The following is an 18,342-nucleotide window of genomic DNA, read 5'->3' as shown; positions in this document are numbered from 1 at the left end:
TATAATAACTATAAATGGAGTATAACCTTTAAAAATTGTGAATCAGTATACTATATACCTGTAACATATAGTATTGTACAGCAACTATACTTCAGTAAAAAAATAAATATCTTTTAAAAATTGAACTTAGAAACCTAGTCTATTTGATCTTATTGTGAAGAGATACCATTTTCCCAGATATAATTTTGGAGATTACTGACTAGCTGCCTACTTTTTTTAACTTAAAAAAATTTTTTTTTGTTGTTTTTTTCTAACTCACACGCCAGAGGGAGCAACACTGAATAATTTCTGGCCCTGACTTCCCAGCTGTCCTGGGGCAGACAGATCTGTTTGAGAGTCATACTTAAAGCCCATTGGAACATCCAGTTTGGGTGTTTTCCTGCTAGATCTGCTCCACTGCAGAGGATCTTCTGGGATCTTCTCTGACTTGAGCTCTGATTCTATGGTGTCAAGTCTCAACACACCTGTCCTGATTATAGAATTAATACTGTCAAGTACCACTTGTTCAGCACATGCTATGTGTCAGGCCTATGCTAAGTATTTTTACATACAGTGCTTGCTCATTGTAGACAATATGAAAAACAGAATAAAGAAGCAGGGGGAAAAGACATAATATTACATTACTGAATATTGACATAAAAATTTTTCAGCAAAATGGCCTTCATTGAATAGGGACCCTGTCCCTTTGTGCCCCCTGACTTCTTTCTTATCTTCTAATTTGATACTGCAGTGGATCTTGTTTTTTTTGAAACTCATTGACTCAAAGCTGGGGTTAGCAAATTTGTTCATCAGTGCCTCTTAACTGTTTTTGTGACGTGTGCCCTTTTGAGGTTTGCCAGAAGGTACAATTCTGTGCTCAGGCAAGTTTGCATCATTTCAGAAGGTTCGTGGGTTCCCCGAAGCCCTTCCTTAGACCCACATGTTGTCTGCAGACCCCCAAATTAAGAGCTCCTGTTGTACAGATTCAGCGTACTCTGAGAATTCTTTATGTTGTGTAATCTGTTCATGGCCCTCTGGAAATCTGTAACTGGCCAGGTCATTTGGGTGTAAATGATAGAGTAGAGAGAGACACCCCAAAGGCACCCCTGTTTCTTCTCGGTTTATGTAGGACTCGTAATAACGCGTGTGCCTCTCCTTTCAGGGCGCAGGCCGGGGAGTTGTGGGTCAAGAATGAGAAGGTCATGTGTGGTTATATAAGCGAAGATACCAGGGTAAGGGTGATAAAGTGCTTTTTTCGGTTTGTTTCCCCGTGGTATTATGTCTATAAGTTGTGAAATCAAAAAACAAAACAGAAACCAGCAAAAACTTGATCTCATGATCAAGCTGGTGACCAGCTACTATCTGCTCAGCTGGATAATATTGTAATATAGTTGGGGACTCCTGAAATTCTAGTGTTTTATAGTTGGATCTCTCCAGTTTGGGGTTGATCTTCATTTTCTTCCGTTTAATATCAGATGTAGAGATGGAACATCTAGCTTGCAGGTTTCTGTGCCCACTAATACATAGCGAAAGTTAAATTCAGTAAAAGATTGTGTTGGTAAACACGAAGAAAGACCTTTGCCAAGGAATCTCCTCCTGTGACTCTGTTCCAGTTGGAAAAATCCAAACTGAACAGCTGTGAATGTTACCCACGCTGGTGAAAGCACCTGTCTTCTCTTCCGTGTTCCTATCCCCCAGCCTCCCTTTGGTTCTCAACCCAGGGGTGATCCTGCCTCCCCAGGGGTCTTTTGACAAAGTCTGGAGACATCTTTGGTCGTCACAACTGGGGTTATGTGGAGGATGCTGCTGAACGCACTACAGTGTAAAGGACAGCCCTCCAGAGCAAAGGGTCACCTGGGCCCCAAGGGCAGTAACATTGTGCGGAACTGTCCTGTGCATTGTGGGGTGTTCAGCATCCCTGGCTTCTACTCACTAAGTGCTAGTAGCGCCCATCCCCACCCCCTGCAAGTCATAACCACCAGAAATGTCGCCAGACATTACCAGATGTCCCCTGGGCAAGCAAAATAGTTGAGAACTTGGGGCCATTTTTAGAGGTAACCACTATCTGAATTTTATTTTTGTAATTCCCTTGTTTACATAGTGATAATACATATGTATTTTACCCTACACAGTATATTATTTGTTTTGCTCACGTTTAAGTTTTATTAAAGTGGATTAAAATGTATTCTCTTCCCCCCCCCCCCACTTTAGCTATCTCGTTTGTACTCACTATATTTTTCATCATTGATTAGGAGTATATTTGTTGGGTCATAGGTTCTACTCTGTAAGGTAATGCCAAATTATTTTTCAAACTCTTTGGACCATTTTAAACTCCTAGTAGCCATATATAAAATCTTGTTTTTCACTTTTTACAACACCAGGTCTTAGATTTTGAAAGTTTTTGCCACTCTACTGGGCATACATTGGTATTTTACAGTGATCTTTCCCCCAGTTTTCTGGGAATTGACTCTTAAGTATGGCTTATAAAGACCATGATAAGTTGGCACATGCTTACCCACTGAGCGGCTTGTGGGATCTTAGTCCCCTGACCAGGGATTGAACCCCGGGGCCATGGCGGTGAGAGCGCCAAGTCCTAGCCACTGGACCGCCAGGGAATTCCCCATTGAAGGATTTTAAGTGGGGGAATGATACCTGAATTACGCTTTTAAGAGATCACTTATTCATTCAGTTGGATTTTGTTGAACAAAACTCCCAAAGTGGGCTTCCCTGGTGGCGCAGTGGTTAAAGAATCCTGCCAATGCAGGGGACACGGGTTTGAGCCCTGGTCCGGGAAGATCCCACATGCTGCGAAGCAACTAAGCCCGTGTACCACAAGTACTGAGCCTGCACTCTGGAGCCCGCAAGCCACAACTACTAAGCCCGCGCTCTGCAACAAGAAAAGCCACCGCAATGAGAAGCCCGAGCACCGCAACGAAGAGTAGCCCTCACTCGCCACAACTAGAGGAAGCCCGCATGCAGCAACGAAGACCCAATGCAGCCAAAAATAAATAAATTTATTTAAAAAAATAATACTGTATAAAAAAAATAAACTCCCAGAGTTACGGTGGCAAATTGATACTTAAAGGTCAGCTTTATTCTCTCATATAAAAGAAGTCCATGGGTAGGCAAATTATGGCTGGTGTGAGAGCGTCACAGTTACTGGTGGTCTAAGGCCCCTTCTGCCTTCCTTTTCCGCCTATCAGGATTGGGCTTCCGTGGTCTGGCTGGAGCTGCTGTGACCACATCCATATGCCAGGCAGAGGAGGGAAGAAGGGAAGAAAGACAACAACGGGGCACGCTCCAGCCGAGTCAGCTTCCTTTCAGGACACACTTCCATTTATACCTTACTGACCAGGGTTGAGTCATGTGGAACTGCTCAGCATGCCTGGAGGTCTGGTCTCTTGGCGGGTCCCTTGCCTCCCAGAATAGAATCAGCTTCCTCTGACTTAGAAAGGAAGGATGTTGGCTAGGCGTCCACAGTACCCGCTGCAGCCCCTCTGGCTCTGGAGCAGAGAGTTGATTGTCGGGGCAAGAGTGGAAGCAGAGAGATGAGTTAGGAAGTTAGAAGGTGGTGGCGTGGGCTAGGCTGGGCACTGGAGCAGGGGAGAGATGGGCAGATTGGTGAAACATTCTGGGGTCGAGTCCATAGAACTTGCTAATGTGTTGGGTGTGAAGAGTGAAGAAAGGAATAATTGAGCAGCTGGTGGAGAGATGGCGGTGCCATTTATCATATGGAGAAGGCCAGGGAGGAGTCGTTCAGGGGAACTTCAGTTTGTGAGATGTCTGGACAGCCGAGTGGAAAAATCAGGGGAGGCAGTTGAGTCTGGAGCTAATCTGTCACTTCTCCCATGTAGCCCCCCATCCCATCCAGCCACGGGAACCGCTCACCATCCCTCCAACATGGCAGCGTGCTCTCTTGCCTCCGTGTCTTTTTGCGTGCTGCTCTCTCCCGCCTGCGGTGCTTGCTCCTCGCCTTCCCCCTTTCCCAAGCCTCTCATCCATCCCTCAGCACTAGTCTCAGGCTTCCCTGCTCCTGGAAAGCCTCCCTGGATGCACCAGGCTGGAAGTGCCCCCGTGGCACCTGGGACATATATCTATATCAGCACTTGTCACACTCCGGTGAATGCGTTTCTTACCTGCCTTGCCACCAGACTGCAAGCGCTTTGAGGGCAAGGACTGTGTCTTTTACCTTTATATCCCAAAGTTGTCTGGCATACCTCCTGGCACTTAATGTCCCAAGGCTCTTTTACTTGAGATAATCTTTATAATCAGTTCAATTACCTGGCACACAAAAGATTCGAAGGAGCAAATGTAAAAGGAAAGGGAGTATTGATGCCTGCAACTTACACATTTTATACATTTTGCTTTCCCACCAAAGCTCTTTAAAGTCTGCTGGAGGAGGGAAGGGCTGGGTAAAGAAAGGGCTTTGTGGTAAAGCACACAGGCCAGGGAAACCACTAGGGCTTTTCCTGGAGGCATTCTGGGTATGGAGAGGGGTATGATGTGGATTAGTTATTAGATCAACAACTCATCAACTGGTGCATCTTAGCCCAAGTTCTCCTTCTGTAATGAGGTCTCATCGACTTTCCCAGTAGATTCACTGCCCCTTCTCCAACGTTTCTTGTGGGAAGCTTCAAGGAATGTTTGTATATAGTTGCAATGTTTTGCATGTCTTTATCTTCTGCCGTGAGCTCCTAGAGGGTAGGGACAGAATCTTCCCCTCATGGCCTGTGATGCCAGGGATGGAGCTTGCTTTTAGAAGTTCCATGTCTCACAATTAAGAGAAATCTTCCAGCATTGCTTTTTTTTTTTTTTTTTGTAAAAAACATGTACAATTTAGCTTTTTTTTTTTTTTTCCTGGGCTGTGCTACGCAGCTTACAGCATCTTAGTTCCCTGACCAGGGATTGAACCCGGGCCCCAGCAGTGAAAGCACCTTGTCCTAACCACTGGACTGCCAGGGAAGTCCTAAAATATAGCATCTTATCCATTTTTAAATATACAGTTCAGCAGTTTTAAGTATATTTACATCATTGTGAAACAGATCTGCAGAACTTTTTCATTTTGCAGAACTGAAATTCTATCCATCATTGCTTTTTAATGCAATTATGTCTTTGTTTCTTTCAGGTGGTATTCCGTTCTACGTCAGCTATGGTTTACATATTTATTCAGATGAGCTGTGAAATGTGGGATTTTGATATTTATGGTACTGTTCCTAAGTGCGGGTCATAACTGCTAATGGGGAGAAGTTTCTGGTTTCCCCCAAGTTGGTATCATTTACAGCAATCTCTTAGCATTCTCTGAAGATATGTCCTGAGATCTTAACAAATCCTCAAATGCTAAAATAGATAAATATTTTATATATCTAGTGAATTGCATGAAATGTAGTAAAGCATTAATGAAAAATCTGAATTCTCAGATCTTCAATTATTCTATAAGCATAGATCAAAAGTCATAGAGGGAGTGACTCTATGGCCAGGAACCAGCACTTCTTTGATATCTTTCATCTTATGTCCTATCACTCACAGAAATCACCAAGTTTGTCTCATTTTATTAGAATTACTACACAATAAGTGGAGTACAGTAAAGCTGCTATGAGGTGTGGACACTGTGCCCGACACACCAGCCTCATGGTGCATGCAGTTCTAATTTGTGTTTAGCAAAATTACAAATTAAATTTTGACGTAGGGCATCTTGGATACTCAAGAACAGCAGAAACTGCAAATGGTAATTTAGTGAAGGCCCAGGGGCTACCAGATCACCTTCAAACAAACTGGAAGCGTCACTGTGAGAATAATTATATTTAAAAGTTAGACGGTTCTCTCATTTTGAAGATACACTGTCTTTTTCAATCATCAAAGCTTTTCAATCTTGTATTTTACCTTGAAGCTATGACCTCTTACTGAGTGAGGTAAATATTAAATTTGGCTCCATAGAAAGTCTAGGTTGAAAATGCTTTTAGGATGTAGCAGTACCACCTTCTCTTTGACTAGTCCTATTCCTGTTAATTTACTGAGAGAAGAAAATGTAAGCAAGAAATAAAGATAATTCCCACCTTCTTTCTATTGTTTCTTTTCAGGGGATCTGTATTTTGAGAAAGCTGTGAATGGTTTCCTTGCTGATCTCTTTACCAAATGGAAGGTACGTTTCTTCTCATGCACTAAATCTCATTGCGTAAACATTATTCAATTCAGATTTTAAAAACTTACTCTTTCTATTAAGCTGAATTTAATTGAGGTACCTTAGCTAAAGTCTAAATTGATAAGACTCTAGATTTAAATTACCTTCATCACCTCAACATGGTCAAGTATATTTATGAAGAACACACAGCTAACATCATACTCAATGGTGAAAGACCGAAAATGTTCCACCTTAAGAATATCAGGAACAAGATAAGGATGTTTGCTTTCACCACTGGTATTCATCCTTTTACTGAAAATTCTAGCCAAAGCAAGTAGGAAAGAAAAAAGGAAGAAAAAAGAAAGAAAGGAAGGAAGGGAGGGAGGGAGGGAGGAAGGAGGGAAAGAGGAAAGAAGGAAAGGAGGAAAGGAAGAAAGAAAAGAGAAAAGAAATAACATCCATATTGATTGGAAGAGCAAAAGCAAAACTATCTTTCTTCACAGATGATATCCTGTATGTAGAAAACCCCAAATATCCATAAAAAAACAAAAACAAAAACTATTAGAGCTAATAAATTCAGCAGAGTTGCAGGATACAAAATCAACACATAAGATCATTTGTGTTTCATCAGCAGTGAACAATCTGATCAGGAAATTAAAACAAGGAATAAAAAATTTTAAAGGGAATTAAATTAAAAACAATTCCATTTACAAGAACATCAGAGAGAATAAAATACTTTGGAATAATTTACCCAAGGAAGGGCAAGGTTTATGCACTAAAATCTATAAAACATAGCTGAAAGAAATGAATGAAGACCTAAATAAATGAAAAATAACTCGTGTTCATGGATTAGAAGACTTAATATTGTTAAAATATTCTAAAATTTATGTGGAATTGCAAGGGATCCTAAAGAGCCAAAACAATCTTGAAAAAGAAGAAGAAAGTTGGAGGACTCTCACTTTCTAATTTCAAAGCTTATTACAAAGCCAAAGTAGTCAAAACAGTGTGGTACTGGCATAAAGGTATCTATGTAAATCAATGGAATAGAATTGAGAGTACAAAAATCAACCCATACATCTATGGTCAGTTGATTTTAGATGAGAATGTGCAGTCCACTCAATGAGGGAAATAATAGCTTCTTCCACAAATGGATTCAAGACAATTGAATATCCATATGCCAAAGAATGAATTTTGAGTCTTACCTCACATGATATACAAAAATTAACTCAAAGTGAATCAGAGACCTAAATATAAGAGCACATACCAGGTATTGTGGGAAGTGTTTTACCCTCCTTATCTCACTTCATCCTCTTGTCACTCTTACACAGGTAGGGAAAGTACAGCTGAAAGAGGTTAGGTAACTTGCCTGTGATCGATAGCCCGAAAAAGCAGAGCGAGGATTCTAATCCAGTTCCATCCATTCATCCAGTGCTCACCTGAGGTCGTAACTCCTGGGCCGTCCTGTTTGTTTCTGTAATCCTGAGTCACGTCACCACTGTTGTATGTTACCTCCTCCATTAAACATGAGTTGAGAGGCTCTCATGCCCACACCAGCCCACTGTCAGGCACTTTTCCTGTGTAAAACTTACACCAAAATCAGATGAGTTTGGAGCTGTGTTTGGAGCACTAGGCGTCCAATAAATTAGTTGGTGGCTAGTGAAGGTCTGCTCTTGGTACTGTGGCTTGTATTTAGGAATTTCTGTCTACTTGAGAGATATCGGTGGAAGAATATAAGGTGACATGTTATGTTCATTATGTTGTTTTATACGGTGAATGCTGAATTGTGTGGTTAGTAAGTTCAGTTCGAGATGGGGTTGGTCAGTATAGGCTGTTGTCTTCAAAGACCCAGGAGGAACTGAAACTGAGCTTTCTGGCTCACTGGTGCAAGCCAAATTTTATGCCGTCTGTAAACACCCTACTTGTAGAATGTTGAACTCCAGACTGCATGGAAATGTGTATTCTCACTCGTCCCCATCGCAGTCCAAAGGTAATTACCTTGGTTTCAACCTGTGCATCTTGAGCAGCACCCAGTCCTCGTCCTATGGCCCTGGCAGTAGGTGGGAGTGTCTGGTGCTTACATCCACCACCATGGGTTCCATTCTTCCCTAAACCACAGTCCTGAAGAAATTAAAAAACACCATGAAGCAGGTACAAATACCATGATCCTCTGACAATGGGCTGATCTATTTTATGCCAAATCAAGAGCTGGGAGACAGCACCCCCAACTTATTGGTGATTTGCAGGGTTTTGTTTGTTTTAATGGCCCTGCTGTGCGACATTCAGGATCTTAGTTCCCTGACCAGGGATGGAACCCACGCCCCCAGCAGTGGAAGCATGGAGTCTTAACCACTGGACCGCCAGGGAAGTCCCGTGATTTGCAGTTTTCAAAACACCTTCCACATTCCTAGGACTTTAGATAACTTGCCCAAGGTCATGTAGTGGTAGTTTCAGAGGCAGGAGTCAGTCCCAGCCTTCTGACTCTGGCAGAGCTGTGTCTACTGCATTACGCAGTCTACAATTACATGATGCTACCCAATGCCTGAGCCCCCAGCCTCCCAGAATTGAAGTAAATGGAATAAACTTGAGTCCTCTTTTTCTCTACTCATCCCTAGGAGAAGAACTGTAGTCATGAAGTGACAGTGGTCCTATTTTCTAGGACTTTCTATGATGCAAAATCTCTTGGTGCGTAAGTCTCCTACACTTATTTTTTTGTTAAGCTTTCCACACGCCCATCCCAATTCATTCCTTATCATTTTCTTTCCTTTGGCACTGCTCCATCTGTCCCATCTTTTCTGTTAGAGGGTAAGGTAGAGTGGAAAATGACACAGTCCATTAGCAGATTCAAGGAGTCTGTGGGCTGTGATTCATCTTAAAACCAACTTAACAGATACATAATTGTGTGTGTGTGTGTGTGTGTGTGTGTGTGTGTGTGTGTGTGTGTGTGATGCGACTCTTCAACCCAGAAGGGGGAAGCGGAGAAACTGAATTTCTCTTTCTCTTTTTAATCTGATCTGTATATGTTGTTTTCTCTATTTCAGATGAATTTCCTGAAATAAACCGAGCCTCAATTAGGCAGGATCACAAGGGGCGATTCTATGAAGACTTCTATAAGTATGTTTGGGTTGCTTTTGCCTTTTGTTTTCCCTTGGTTGTTTCTTCCCTAACTTAGAAAAAAAAAATTAACCTTTTTACTTTGGAATAATTTTAGGTTTACAGAGAAGTAGCAAAGATAGTACAGAGAGTTCCCATATACCCTTCACCCAGTTTCCTCTGTGAATATTTCCTAACCAAGGTACATCTATCAAAACTACGAGATGAGGACTGGTACATTGCTATGAACTAAATATCAGACTTTTCTCAGATTCATCAGTTTTTCCGCTTATGTACCTTTTTTGTTCCAGGATCCAATGCAGGATACCACATTGCAATTAGACTTTCCAAACTTTTTATTGTGAAAAGTTTCAAACTCACAGAAAAGAATAATGAATTAATATAATGAACCCATATACCCAATTCCTGGATTAAACAGTTATTATCATGGCATATTTGTTTCATTTTTTTAAAAAAATTATTTATTTATTTTTGGCTACATTGGGTCTTCGTTGCTATGCGCGGGCTCTCTCTAGTTGCAGAGAGCGGAGGCTATTCGTTGCAGTGCGCGGACTTCTCATTGCGGTGGCTCCTCTTGTTGTGGAGCACAGGCTCTAGGAGCGCTGGCTTCAGTAGTTGCAGCACGCAGGCTCAGTAGTTGTGGCTCGCAGGCTCTAGAGTGCAGGCTCAGTAGTTGTGGCACACGGGCTTAGATGCTCTGTGGCATGTGGGATCTTCCCAGACCAGGGCTCGAGCCCGTGTCCCCTGCATTGGCAGGCGGATTCTTAACCACTGCGCCACCAGGGAAGCCCCGCTTCATTTGGTTTTTGGCTATATTTTACTTAAGAGCAAACTATAGATATTAAAACATTTTGTTCCTAAAGAATAAGGGCAACCATGGACTTTCAGTGATTATGGTGTGTCACTGTAGGTTTATTAATTTCAACAAATGTACCACTCTGGTGAGGAATGTGGATAATTGGGTGAGGGGGGCATGAAACATGTGTTAAGGGAGGGAGTATATGGGAAATCTCTGTACCTTCCTCTCAATTTTGCTGTGAAATTAAAACTGCTCTAAAAAAAGTCTGAATTAAAAAAAAAAAGCAGGAAACACTCAGGGATGCATAACTGTGTATCTGTCTCTCACAGTGACATATAATTTTAAAAATTAGAAAAAAATTAAATATCAAACAATAAAGAATTAAATTATGGTAGAATTTCAGACTGACAAAATATTATACAGCCATCCCATTAAAAATGATGTAATCCTCTTTGATAATTGTTGGATATGAGTGGTAGGTACATGCAGGCTCACAGTGCTATTTTCTCTACCAAAGTATATTTGATTTTATTAAAAACAAAAATTTAAAAAGAGGAACGTCCAATTTTAAAACAGGCTAAACTGAAAAGGGTCTGGAGAAACACATATCATAGTGTTAAAAGTACTTCCCTTTGGATTGCAAAGTCAGACCAGGGGTAAGACCCAAAACAAACAAGATGAAAAAATGGGCTTCTTGGTGGTGTATATTCACTGTGTTTGGACAAATGAATAATGACAGGTCTCCATCGTTATAGTATCTTACAGGGTATTTCCACTGCCCTAAAAATCCTCTGTTCTCCACTTACTCATTCCTTCCTCCACCCGCAACCCCTGGAACTATTGATCTTTTTACAGTCTCCATAATTTTGCCTTTTCCAGAGTGTCATATGGTTGGAATCATATAATATGTAATTTTTTCCTATTGGCTTCTTTCACTTAGTAGTATGCATTTAAGGTTCCTTCATGTCTTTTCATGGCTCGATAGCTCATTTCTCTTTAGCGTTCAATAATGGACCTTTGTCTGGCTGTACTATCCACCCCTTGAAGGAGTCTTGGTTGCTTCCAAATTTTGGCAGTTATAAATAAGACTTCTGTAAACATCCATGTGCACGTTTTTGTGTAGACATAAGTTTTCACCTCATTTGCATAAATAACAAGGAGCACAATTGCTGGATTATATGATAAGAATTCTGTAAGAAACCACCAAACTGTCTTCCAAAATGGCTGCACCAGTTTGCATTCCCACCAGCAACAGATGAAAGTTCCTGTTGCTCCACATCCTTGTCAGCATTTGGTGTTGTCAGTGTTCTGGATTTTGGCCTTTCTAATAGGTATATAGTGTTGTCTCGTTGTTTTAATTTGTATTTCCCTGATGGCGTATGAGGTGGAGCATCATTTCATCTGCTTATTTGCCATCCGTCTATCTTCTTTGGAGAGGTGTCTGTTCAGGTCTGTTGCCCACTTTTTTTTTTTTTTTTTTTTTTTTTTTTTTGCGGTACACGGGCCTCTCACTGTTGTGGCCTCTCCTGTTGTGGAGCGTGGGCTCTGGACGCACAGGCTCAGTGGCCATGGCTCACAGGCCCAGCCGCTCCGGGGCACGAACCCGTGTCCCCTGCATCGGCAGGCGGACTCTCAACCACTGCGCCACCAGGGAAGCCCTGTTGCCCACTTTTTAATTGTATTGTTTGTTTTCTTATTGTAAAGTTTTAAGGGTCCATTGTATATTTTGGATGATAGTCATTTATTCAGATGTGTCTTTTGCAAGTCTTTTCTCCCAGTCTGTGGCTTGTCTTCTCATTCTCTTGACACTGTCTTTTGCAGAGCAGAAATTTCTTAATTTTAATGAAGTGCAGCTTATCAATTTTTCTTTCATGGATTGTGCGTTTGGTATTGAATCTAAAAAGTCATCACCATACCCAGGGTCATCTAGGTTTTCTCCTGTGTTATCTTCCAGAGTCTTACAGTTTTATGTTTTGTATTTAGGTTTGTGATCCATTTTGAGTTAATTTTTATGCAGGCTGTAAGGTCTGTGTCTAGATTTTTTTTTTTTTTTGTAGAGAGTATGTTAAATATCAGCTCAGTAGAGTTATTTATAAAGCACCTTTTTAGTGTTTGTGGTCCACTGTACTAGTGCTTCTAAAACCGCTGTGTACAAATGAATCCCTGGGAATTTGTTAAAATGTAGGTTCTGATTCAGTAAGTTCTGGGATGGATCCTGAGAGTTTGATGATCCCAATGCTGTTGATCGGTAGACTGCAAGTAGATTTTTTTCTTTCTTCCCCTTTCTTTTTTTCTTTCTTCCTTCCTGCCTTCCTTGTTCCTTCCTTCCTTCCTTTTTTTTTTTTTTTAAGTGGACGGCCAGTTGTTCCAGCACCAGTTGAAAAGACTATCTTTGCTCCATTGTATTGTCTTTCTCATTTGGCAAAGATCAGTTGACTATATTTGTGTGGGTCTATTTCTGGCTCCATTCTGTTCCATTGATCTATTTGTTCATTCACAATATCACATTGTCTTGATTACTGTAACTTCATATAAGTCTTGAAGTTGGATAGTGTCCGTCCTCCAACTTTGTTCTTCTTCAGTACTGTGTTGGCTATTCTGGATCCTGTGTGTTTCTTTAGGATAAATTCCTAACATTAAATGGAACTGTATCTTTCTCTTCTTCAATTTAAATTTTACTTATTTTTTGGAATACATTCACATGGTTCAAAATTTTAAAGGTTCAGAGGTATACAGTAAGCAGATTCCCACCCATCCTTTTCCACTGATCTAGTTCCCTGACCTAGATATGTTTATTGGCTGTCTGTGTAAAAACACATATATGGATGTTTTCATTTAAGGCTTTTCGTATATGCTATCTAATTGTAATTCAGTCTGTAAGAATGTTCATTTGCCTGCACAGCACTGGGCATTTATATAATCTCTAGGCAATTTTGAAATGTTTTTATATTTTTTGTTTTCAATTTTTAATTTTCACTCTCTTGATGCAATTACATTTCTTTGTTAACGTTTGTTAAAGGCATTCGACTTTACTACATATTGCTATATGATAAATGACCCCAGCTCCAGGCATCCCCTCTTCTCCTTTCCTTGAACCCAGTAAGGGACCCTATGTCCTGTGTGTCATCACTGCTCGATACCTATTTTGTGATCGTGCTCCTTTCAGGGTGGTGGTGCAGAATGAGAGGAGAGAAGAGTGGACCTCCCTCCTCGTGACCATTAAAAAGCTCTTCATCCAGTATCCAGTGCTGGTGCGACTGGAACAGGCAGGTACTGCATTTATGTGCTGGAAGGTGCGGCAGGGGAGGAGGTGTCAGATGGAGGCTGGGGGACCAAGAGGTTCCTGCTTGCTTCCCTTCCAGTGTTGAGTATGGCTTCTGCTTCTGGCCGGGTTTCTATGTCTGGTTGGGTCCCGCTGGTCATTGCATGTGCAGTAAGTTCAGTCACGTCCCTTCTGCAGGGGGAGGGGCCTGTGGATCAAGGCACCTTCCACTTGTTTCTTTTTTTTTTATATATAAATTTATTTATTTTATTTTTGGCTGCGTTGGGTCTTCGTTGCTGTGCTTGGGCTTTCTCTAGTTGAGGCGAGCAGGGGCTACTCTTCGTTGTGGTGTGCGGGCTTCTCATGGCGGAGGCTTCTCTTGTTGTGGAGCACGGGCTCTAGGTGCGTGAGCTTCAGAAGTTGTGGCGCATGGGCTCAATAGTTGTGACTCGTGGGCTCTAGAGTGCAGGCTCAGTAATGTGGCGCACGGGCTTAGTTGATCTGCGGCATGTGGGATCTTCCTGGTCCAGGGATCGAACCTGTTTCCCCTGCACCGGCAGGCAGATTCTTAACCACTGCGCCACCAGAGAAATCCCCCCACTTGCTTCTTACGAGTCCATCTTTCATGAGATGTTGTTCCTTCTCTTGTGTCTTTTGCTTCAGAGGGCTTTCCTCAAGGAGACAATTCTACCTCAGCACAAGGAAACTACCTAGAGGCCATCAATCTGTCATTCAATGGTGAGTAAGGGCGCCAGCCACAGTGAGCGGATGTCTTGCTGACCACATGGCTGTGACCTTCTTTTTACTAATGTGCAGAGACCTAGACCTAGCTGGTGATGCCCCCACCTACCTACCCCCCAGATTAACTGAAAGCAGTAACTTCTGTTTGGATGGTTTTAATGGCCACCATGTAGCTCTTGGGTTTTCTGTTGGGAATCAACTTCCTCTTCTCATCTGCTTCTCATGGTGATCCAAGAGTAAAGAGCTGGAGAAAGTCCTCCTTGGGCCCTTTGTTTTCCTAAAAACTGCGTTCTTATTATTTTCCACTCCATCCTTCAGTTGCTTCCAGGTAATTTTTTTTAATTTACTTTTTTTTTTTTTTAAATTACAGAAGGAGCCCATTGTTCCTAGAATTCAAATACTAGAGAAGTATATCAAGTACAATGAAAATCTCCCCCTTCCCTCCACTGTCAGACCCTTCCAAGAGGGACCATTGTTAACAGCGTGATGTGATTTCTTCCAAACGTTTCTCCCTGCATTTATGTGTTAGCTGAGATACTTTGTTTGCAGATAACAGAAACCTACTGAATTCAAACAAAAAAGGAAGTTTACTCTAAGGATACAGGGGCTCTTGGGGCAGCCAGAAAAGGCTTGAACACCTTGTTGAGGAAGGTGGGAATGAGGGTGGCTCTGGGAACCGCAGCAGCAGGAATTCCTAGACACGAGTTCAGCTCCCAGTGACCCTGTCTCTGCTCTCTGGTTAGAATTCCACATTCCCAGCTCTGGTTAGGTGTCTGTCCATCACTGGCAACTGACAGAAGAGATGGTGTGTGGTCACTTTACTGTGTGTATCGCCTGCCCCTGTGTCTGTACTCAGGTGCTAGGGATTCTAGAGCATGGGGTCTTTTATTAGTAAGCCTTTTTGTCACATTTGAATGGCACTAAATTTCCATAGTAAAAACCGCACAGCTCAGGAATAAGAATTAGGGAATTCCCTGGCGGTCCAGTGGTTAGGACTCTCTGCTTTCATTGCTGAGGGCACAAGTTCAATCCCTGGTCAGGGAACTGAGATTCTACAAACTGCGTGGCATGGCACGGCCAAAAAAAAAAACAAGAAGTAAGAATTAACTTGCCAAATTTAAAAAGTCATCACAAGATTCTGGTCAACTCTCTCAAATATTGTCTTAAATCAATATTTGATTCTTCTCAGTTTCAATACAGATCCATTTATGGATGGTTTAAATTAGCGACATGAAATTTGGATATTTAAGGCTACACAAGGCAAGTATTCAGCCTTGAAGAAGGGTATTAACAAAGGCAACAGGGACATAGACCTGTATTCAAGCAGTTCTTACTGTAGAAGGGGAAGGACAGAAGTGAATTCAGGCCGGGAGGTGACAACTGCTCTAACAGAAACATGGACGAAATGGTCCGAGAGCATGGAGACGCTTGCCACTGGCTGGTTTCTGATAAGCTGTAGCATCTTCACAGGAGGACTTTTTACTTTGTTTCAAGTGTTTGACAAGCACTACATCAACCGCAACTTTGACCGAACTGGGCAGATGTCTGTGGTGATCACGCCCGGGGTGGGTGTGTTCGAAGTGGACCGGCTACTCATGATCCTGACCAAGCAGCGGATGATAGATAACGGTAATGCTTCCAGGGCGCTGCTGTGTTTATAGCCTGATTTACCCTTACCCATCGGGATCTGGGGACATGAGTAATGTCAGGTGACAAAAAAGAGTTCCATGGTCAGTCGGCTTGGGACATGCTGGGTCATGCACAGTTTGGCACAGTTCCTAATTGCCAGTTTGAATATGTTAGTGTATCTTGTTTATCTCTAGAGGACATAACTGGCACTCTGACTTTCCCAAACATACTTGACGCTGGAGAACCCCTTTGGGGGATTGTTTCCGGGATCCAGCGTCCATCAGCCCATCCTGGGAAGCGCCACAGGATCATCCAGTCCTCCCTCTGTGATGTGCCGTGCGTCTCCGACTTGCACCCCCTCCCCCTATTTGATTTGTGTTCTAACAACAAGATGGAGTTGGGAACGTAAATCCCGGTGGCCAGTAAAGAAACTCTGTTGAATGATGTGGATTATTTTGCTTTTTACTGAGATGACAAGGTTCCCTTTCCTTTCGGGCCTTGAAACTGTAGTCATGGAGGCCTGGCGGTCTGTTTGACAAATCACGATCTGCAAGGCCGTCAAAAGCTGTCAAGCACTGATTAGTGGCAGATGCGGTGGGACTTGGTAAAGAGGACACAGACAAAATGCACCTATTTACTTCTTAACCACGTGGGCAGAGCTGGTGAGGAGAATAAGTCAGCTGTGCCTTGTACCCTGACCCACTTAAATCACACGGCTAATAGATTGGGATACGTATCTCTACACTGCCTGCCCCCCCGCCCCACCAACTCTTTCTGTCTTTCCTTTTTTAGGAATCGGTGTGGACTTGGTGTGCATGGGGGAGCAGCCACTGCATGCTGTCCCGTTGTTCAAGGTGATTGATTTTGCAGTGCTCACTAAAAGCCAGGTTCCAGTGCAGGGTGATCTTGAGAATAGTTAGAATCAGAGAAGCTGGAACAGTTCCGGGCCCTACCTGCTTTCCAGCTGACCTGGGCCCTGCCTTGTTCCCTTTCAGCTGCACAATCGGAGCGGCCCTCGCGACTCTCGCCTGGGTGACGACTACAATATCCCTCACTGGATAAACCACAGGTGGGTGAGATCTGGATTCGCCGTAGAGGATCAGGGATTCCATTAGCTTCCTTGCCATTTTTTTGTTCAAACCTGTTAAGTTCTTACTACAAAATCTTTTGTGACGAGAATGTGGAAACCAAAGTTCTAACATTTGTTTAAAGCATCTCTATATGCAAAGCCATGGCTGTGACATAAGAACAGTCTATGGCGAAAAACATAAAAACAAGTTTGAAGGACTTATTTCCACAACTATTCCCAATTCCCCCTGTTCCCAACTCACGCAGACCATAGTGGACCAGCACAGGGCCTGGGCCTCTCCATTTGTAGAAAAATCCCCATGCCTCCTCTTCGCATGAGACCAGGCCTCAGTGTTCCTGCTAATTTCAGCTCAAGGAGGAGGTTCTAATCCAGTTAGGAATCAGGACTAGCACACATGAGACAATTTATAGGAAAAAAAGGAATAGAACAATATTTTAAAACATAATTAATGTTTTGTAGTAATTACAAAAGAAAGAATTGGGAAGATCAGTGAGGCCTGAGACAAAGGTGTTCCTGGGAGGGCTGATCCATGGCTGGGATTCCAGCTGTGTCTTGAGGTTTAAAATGAAAGGGGTTTAGGGACTTCCTCAGCGGTCCAGTGGTTAAGACTGCACGCTTCCGCTGCAGGGGACACAGGTTCGATCCCTGGTCGGGGAACTAAGATCCCGCATGCCGTGTGGCATGACCAAAAAAAAAAATTAATTAAAAAAAAAAAGAAAGAAAGGGGTTTAGATGAATGACCCTGTCTGTTTCTTTTGCAGTTTCTACACATCCAAAAGCCAGCTCTTTTGTAATAGTTTCACCCCACGAATAAAACTGGCCGGAAAGAAGGTAGGTTTCACCCACCAGCAGAGCCTTTAGGGACTGTCACTGATGTTGTTATTTTGGGCCTAAGAAACCTCCTATCCTCCAGTGGTCATGAATAGCATTTGAGAAATTTGTCTTAGTACTTTATAGTTTTCTGCATTAAATAAATAAACAACAAAGCAAATCCCAGGAGTGATAAACTCTATTTAATTTTGCAGCCTGCCTCTGAGAAAGCAAAAAATGGCCGTGATACGTGTGAGTATTTTTTTCTCCTTTCATCACTTTTAGAAAGAGTCACCTAACCCATGGCAACAAGATTTTGTGAGGTTGCCTAAAAAATTCACAGCCAAGTTTGGGAGACCAGAGTTCCCCTTGTGTGATCTTTGGAAGGTCCCTTAGTGATCCTGTATATTTTTGTCCTGTCAGCTGCAAAATGGGTGATAACAAAACCTTATTTTTCTTTTCCATAGGTCAATTGTAGGGATCGGGTGGAAAGTTTTAAAGGACTAAATATACACATTAAGATGATATTTTTATTTTTTTTAAATTAATTAATTTATTTTTGGCTGCGTTGGGTCTTTGTTGCTGTTCGCGGGCTTTCTCTAGTTGCAGTGAGCGGGGGCTACTCTGTTGTGGTGCGCGAGCTTCTTAACGCGGTGGTTTCTCTTGTTGCGGAGCACGGGCTCAAGGTGTGCAGGCTTCAGCAGTTGTGGCTCACAGGCTGTAGAGCGCAGGCTCAGTAGTTGTGGCGCACGGGCTTCGTTGCTCCGTGGCATGTGGGATCTTCCCGGACCAGGGCTCAAACC

General features: G+C 42.5%; 1 protein-coding gene across 6 annotated transcripts in view; it reads left to right on the top strand.

The window, feature by feature from the left end:
• The window catches only part of DEPDC5 (DEP domain containing 5, GATOR1 subcomplex subunit), a 93,178-nt gene that overhangs the window by 10,961 nt on the left and 63,875 nt on the right, over positions 1-18,342 (top strand). For 5 of the 6 annotated variants that reach the window (XM_079941889.1, XM_079941891.1, XM_079941888.1 and 2 more), the window contains 12 exons: positions 1,142-1,211; positions 5,105-5,183; positions 6,057-6,118; positions 8,710-8,779; positions 9,136-9,208; positions 13,174-13,277; positions 13,933-14,007; positions 15,505-15,639; positions 16,432-16,493; positions 16,635-16,708; positions 17,491-17,560; positions 17,755-17,791. In XM_079941889.1, coding sequence (XP_079798015.1) covers positions 1,142-1,211; positions 5,105-5,183; positions 6,057-6,118; positions 8,710-8,779; positions 9,136-9,208; positions 13,174-13,277; positions 13,933-14,007; positions 15,505-15,639; positions 16,432-16,493; positions 16,635-16,708; positions 17,491-17,560; positions 17,755-17,791 — 911 coding nt within the window. The remainder of the gene's footprint in view (positions 1-1,141; positions 1,212-5,104; positions 5,184-6,056; positions 6,119-8,709; positions 8,780-9,135; positions 9,209-13,173; positions 13,278-13,932; positions 14,008-15,504; positions 15,640-16,431; positions 16,494-16,634; positions 16,709-17,490; positions 17,561-17,754; positions 17,792-18,342) is intronic. The other variant, XM_079941892.1, reaches the window with a different exon arrangement.

This window comes from Stenella coeruleoalba (genome assembly GCF_951394435.1).
Source record: "Stenella coeruleoalba genome assembly, chromosome: 14".
NCBI classification, from domain to species: domain Eukaryota; kingdom Metazoa; phylum Chordata; class Mammalia; order Artiodactyla; family Delphinidae; genus Stenella; species Stenella coeruleoalba.
Note: the sequence above shows the minus strand (reverse complement) of the source record. Positions and strands in the feature narration are given on the sequence as shown.